Source organism: Penaeus chinensis, chromosome 27, assembly GCF_019202785.1.
Source record: "Penaeus chinensis breed Huanghai No. 1 chromosome 27, ASM1920278v2, whole genome shotgun sequence".
In the NCBI taxonomy this organism is placed as follows: domain Eukaryota; kingdom Metazoa; phylum Arthropoda; class Malacostraca; order Decapoda; family Penaeidae; genus Penaeus; species Penaeus chinensis.
The window spans coordinates 7,025,838-7,030,837 of record NC_061845.1 but is presented as its reverse complement, the minus strand read 5'-3'; the positions used below and the strand labels follow the sequence as shown (position 1 = coordinate 7,030,837).

Genomic DNA, 5,000 nt, shown 5'->3' with positions numbered 1-5,000 from the left:
TTTACCTGTTTCATAAATTATTTTTAATGTCCAGTAATATTTCCACTTACTTTCATTAAACAAATTGTAGTGTACCCTGAGGTCCACCTGGCTTATAATTCATATATATACGAATATATCTACTTGTATAGATGTATACGAATACCGCCTTAAAATGGCTAACGTCCGTTCTCTGTTAAGAATGACATTACATTTTCTTTTTTATTTTAAGCATACACTATTTTATTTTCTGGTGTATAGTTTTTATTTTTCTCTATTAATTTTTTATCTATTTCCCTAGATGCTTTGTAAGATGCCTTTTATTGCCACATTTTTCTGCATTACTTTTTAGTACTCTATGCCACATAATTTTATTTCTAAAAGATATACCCCCGAATTACGTATAGACCAATCAGGTTAACGGGCGTGTAGCCCCAGCCAATCAGAGCCGTTCTTGGTCTTGCCCCTTGCAGTGATTTTCAAGGGCGCGAGAGTTCACGCTCACGCTCACGACTGGCTGGACACGCGCTCTTGTTGAGCGGATTTCGTTGAAATAATCAACAGCTAAGTATTTGCTCGGTATTTTGAGGTGGTGTTGGCGCAAGTACGAAAGAACAGCTAAAGAACATTTTCTTGTGGCACGAGTGAAATGTATATACCTTTTTGTAACTTAAGATTATTTAATAAATTGTTAACCAGTAATTAAGTATGATAATCCTATGTTGCAGTGCAGCCAGTCAGCTTTTTAAAATATACAGATAATAAACACAAAGCATATAATTATATTTACAATTGAATAAGATATATTTGATGATAAGCGAAACGGAGCTGAAATCGAGCGGCCAGAGCTACCTTCCAGTTTTAACATAGACTATTGTATTAATAGCGCGTCGGGCATACACGACCAGACGATGACGCTACACAAATAAATACATTAAATTTCAGGTTCTTAGTTTTGTAAGATTCATCGACATTATCAACTATATTGCTATATTTTATTTGATAATCTAGCTACTGGGTGGGCAGGCCAGCCCAAGTCAGTGACAGTCCAAAGCCCAGGTAAATGGAGAGGGATGGTGTTAGGAAGGGCATCTATTCATAAAAAATATTTGCCAGAACCAGATCATATAGTAACTCCAAGTCAGAAGCAAAAGAAGCCACTATATTTTACTAAACAGTAACAGCAATACTAGTAAAACTTCTGCCCTCCCCCTAAAAAAAAAAAAAAAAAAAATGATTCTTCCACAAGTGCACTTTACATACCTGGTGCAATAGTGCACACTCTGATCCCCATAGGTGCCAGATCCCTCGCAATAGGGAGTGTCATGCCTACAATGGCTCCTTTGCTAGCAGAATAGGCAGCTTGACCGATCTGCCCATCAAATGCCGCAACACTTGCCGTATTCACAATTACTCCTCTCTGCCCATCGGCATTTGGTTCATTCTCTGCCATCACTCCACAGGACAGGCGGATCACATTGAAAGAGCCACCCAAATTGATCTGAGAAAGACATTGGATTAAAGGAATAAATGTTGAGAATGGTTTACTTTTTACATTTCAAAAAACCCTTTTTAAATTATTCCCCATCTATTCTCCTTGGCATATATTACTTCATCTGTTTGTAATTAGATTCAACACACTGCATAAAATTAATAACTCCTTTTTACCCTCACCATCAGAAATGTCAAGTCACTTAAAACTATTCATACACTGGCAATTAGCTGAACACTTGTGAAGCCATTAGGAGTAGAGACAATTCACAAAACAAAACTATAGTGGACATTACTATTCCTAGCAGCATTAGGTTAACCAATGCTACTGGTTAAAATTTTATTCATCAATGAAAAAAAATCGCATAGATCCTCCCTAACATGAAAATTGGTAAAGCATTGACAGAAAAAGTGCTAGCGTGACAGAACCTTTAGTCACCATGAAGTCAATTATCTGGCCTACCTGACCTTTGTTTACCTGATTCCTTGAATTTTTAGGAAAAAGTTTTTCATTTCTAATACTATAATAGTTGATAACATTAAAATCAATACTATTAACACTATTAACAACAACTGTAATAAAAATGAAAAATTCCTCATGACAGGATGTAAACTCAGGGCATAAATTAATGTGGCTATATGGAAAGGAGGGGGGAAAAGGGGGGCGGGAATCAATTTTGTAACACAACTAGTTAATTAAAATGCAATCATTCAGCAAGTGAAATCCTCATCAGTATCACTATATCTAACCCTTTTTTTATATTTTCATCTCCTGTCTCACATTCTACTTAAAACAATGGGTAAATGGAAAATCGTGCTTTACCCTTTGAACACGCATAAAGTCATCCAGAGAATGAGGCAATTTCTTCTTTGGGTTGTAGGTCTTCACAGCAATGCCAATGCCAGCACAGTTGACAGCCACATCCAGCCTGCCAAATTTGTCTTGGCACATGGCAAGGGCTTTCTCTACATCCTCTGCTGATGATACCTGTGGATATCATCCTCATTTGTTAAAAGATAAAGAAAAGACAGACCATAACAGTTTATAAATAATCAAAATAAATATAAAAAATAAACGTTTACAAAGTGCACTTATCCTGAGTTATATATCTGCATTTACACTATCACTTCTACCAAACAATAAAAATATTGAAAACAGTTCATGTCATGCATGGAAATAAGATACTTTGCAAAAAAAAGCTTAACATTCTTACATCAGTGGGGGCAAAAATGGCACTGTCACCTAAATCACTGGCTACTTTGGCACCCTGGGAGGTGGGAAGATCACAGATGACAGCACGTCCACCTTCTCTAACAATTCTCTCCACAGTTGCCCTTCCGAGGCCAGATGCTCCCCCGGTGACAAGTGACACTACACCCTGGAAAAGTCATGTTCATTATAGGTCTTGAATTCGGTCACATGTACTAGATTTTAACATGTATGTACTTGTTACATGCTGGTCGCTTTGATTATATTATCCTTACCATAAGTACATCATTTCATAATCAAGAATGTATCTCTTAACTGTAATGGCCTGCAACAACCTTGCCTTGCTGCCATCATTCACCAGGCATAGTTTTTATTTTTGCTGTTTGTCGAGCTCAAAGTTACACAACAGAAAATATAGGATTTGTGCTATGAGGTCTCATACAGTAATGAAATACAGTAAATATTGAAAAAAATTAAAGCTACCATTGGAAACAGAGGAAAAAGGGTATGCAGGAAAGGGGTAGGGGTAGGGGTAGGGGGGTAGGGGTAGGGGGGTAGGGGTAGGGGTAGGGGTAGGGGGGTAGGGGTAGGGGGGTAGGGGTAGGGGGGTAGGGGTAGGGGTAGGGGTAGGGGTAGGGGTAGGGGTAGGGGTAGGGGTAGGGGGGTAGGGGTAGGGGTAGGGGGTAGGGGGTAGGGGGTAGGGGGTAGGGGTAGAGAAAAAGGTAGAGAGAGGGAGGCAGAGAGGGAGGCAGAGAGGGAGGCAGAGAGGGAGGCAGAGAGGGAGGCAGAGAGGGAGGCAGAGAGGGAGGCAGAGAGGGAGGCAGAGAGGGAGGCAGAGAGGGAGGCAGAGAGGGAGGCAGAGAGGGAGGCAGAGAGGGAGGCAGAGAGGGAGGCAGAGAGGGAGGCAGAGAGGGAGCTACAGGGGAAGGTAGATAGGGAGGTAAAGGAGGGGAGGAAGAAAAAAAGAGAAGGGGGAGAGAAACAGAGAAGGGGGAGAGAAACAGAGAAGGGGGAGAGAAACAGAGAAGGGGGAGAGAAACAGAGAAGGGGTGAAAGAAACAGACAGGGTGAAAGATAAAGAAGGAAGGAGAGGGAGAGGGAAAGGAAGAGGGAGACACAGAGAAGAGGGGAGAGAAACAGAAAAAGGGGGGGGGAGACACATGGAAGGGGAAGAGAGAGAACAATGCAGGCATGTCATAAGAGTAAACTAACTGAATGCGCTGGGGTGGCTTCTCCTTGCACTCACTCCTCCCTCTATTTCCCTCAAGCCATCACAGAACACACCACCACCACCCAATCCCCTGTTTCCGTCCCCTAGGATCCCTCCTCCTTTCCCTTCGTACAGTCATTTCTTGGCATAAGTGAGCTGCTTGTGATTTTTATTATTTTCCTTTGTATCTAATATAGAATAAACATATGATAAAGATATAATTACTATTATGATAAAATATAGAATAAACATATGATAAAGATATAATTACTATTATGATAAACACGATTTTTGTATCATTGTGTTTAGTATACATGTTTTGCACAATATATGTCTTTTCTGGTGTGTGATGTAAATCTTTTCAAAAGATAAAGAACTGATAAAAATGTAAAATTCAGGCTTACAAGCATGGACAGTCTGAGCAATATTTGAAGAGTAAAGACACATGATCTTTTGCTTATTAGCTTTGTGTGGGAATTTAAATATATGAATCCAAGGTCCTTACAGCATATGTTGTAGATAGCAGTCACCCCAGACTACAGCATCTTCTAAAAATATTCCAATTTAATGGGGACAATGATTATAATTATAAAGTGCTGAAGGCAGCAAATTTAAATAATATTGAAAACTAATACTATTTATAAGGTCTAAAAATACAATAAATGTAAAAATGTGAATGAAGTGTCAATGGATTAGAACAAAAATGAAACTTGGCAACTTGATCAAATATACTCTCCAAGTTCTATAAATCAAACTTGTGCTATGGCCTTAACAACTTCAAATAATCTGAACACAACCTGCAGACTAAAACTAATAGAGTTGACTTGACAGTTTATATCTCTCTCTCTTTGAGATTCTTCCCCCGGAAACATTATCTTCACTTCAGTATGCATCGCATGATAGATTTGAAACTTAGGAGCACCAAATCGACTTAGGCTGTGGTCAGTCTGAAGATTATTTCTTGTACCAACAACTACAGCCTTTAGTCCTCTGTAAAAATATCCTTTTTAGTTGTTTTTCTTAGTGCACCCATACCATAAAGATTAACCAGGGCTAATATCAACAAATATGGATAACATGGCTTTCTTATCAGATAGACTTCTTCTCAAT

The 5,000-nt window shown here is 39.2% G+C and overlaps 1 protein-coding gene across 1 annotated transcript in view; it reads right to left on the bottom strand.

The window, feature by feature from the left end:
- Positions 1 to 5,000, bottom strand: part of LOC125039767 (3-hydroxyacyl-CoA dehydrogenase type-2-like) — a 7,829-nt gene that overhangs the window by 1,099 nt on the left and 1,730 nt on the right. The window contains exons 2-4 of the mRNA XM_047634020.1: positions 2,685 to 2,849; positions 2,294 to 2,458; positions 1,243 to 1,480 (exon numbers count right to left, since the gene is read on the bottom strand). Of these exons, the coding sequence (XP_047489976.1) occupies positions 1,243 to 1,480; positions 2,294 to 2,458; positions 2,685 to 2,849 (568 nt within the window). The remainder of the gene's footprint in view (positions 1 to 1,242; positions 1,481 to 2,293; positions 2,459 to 2,684; positions 2,850 to 5,000) is intronic.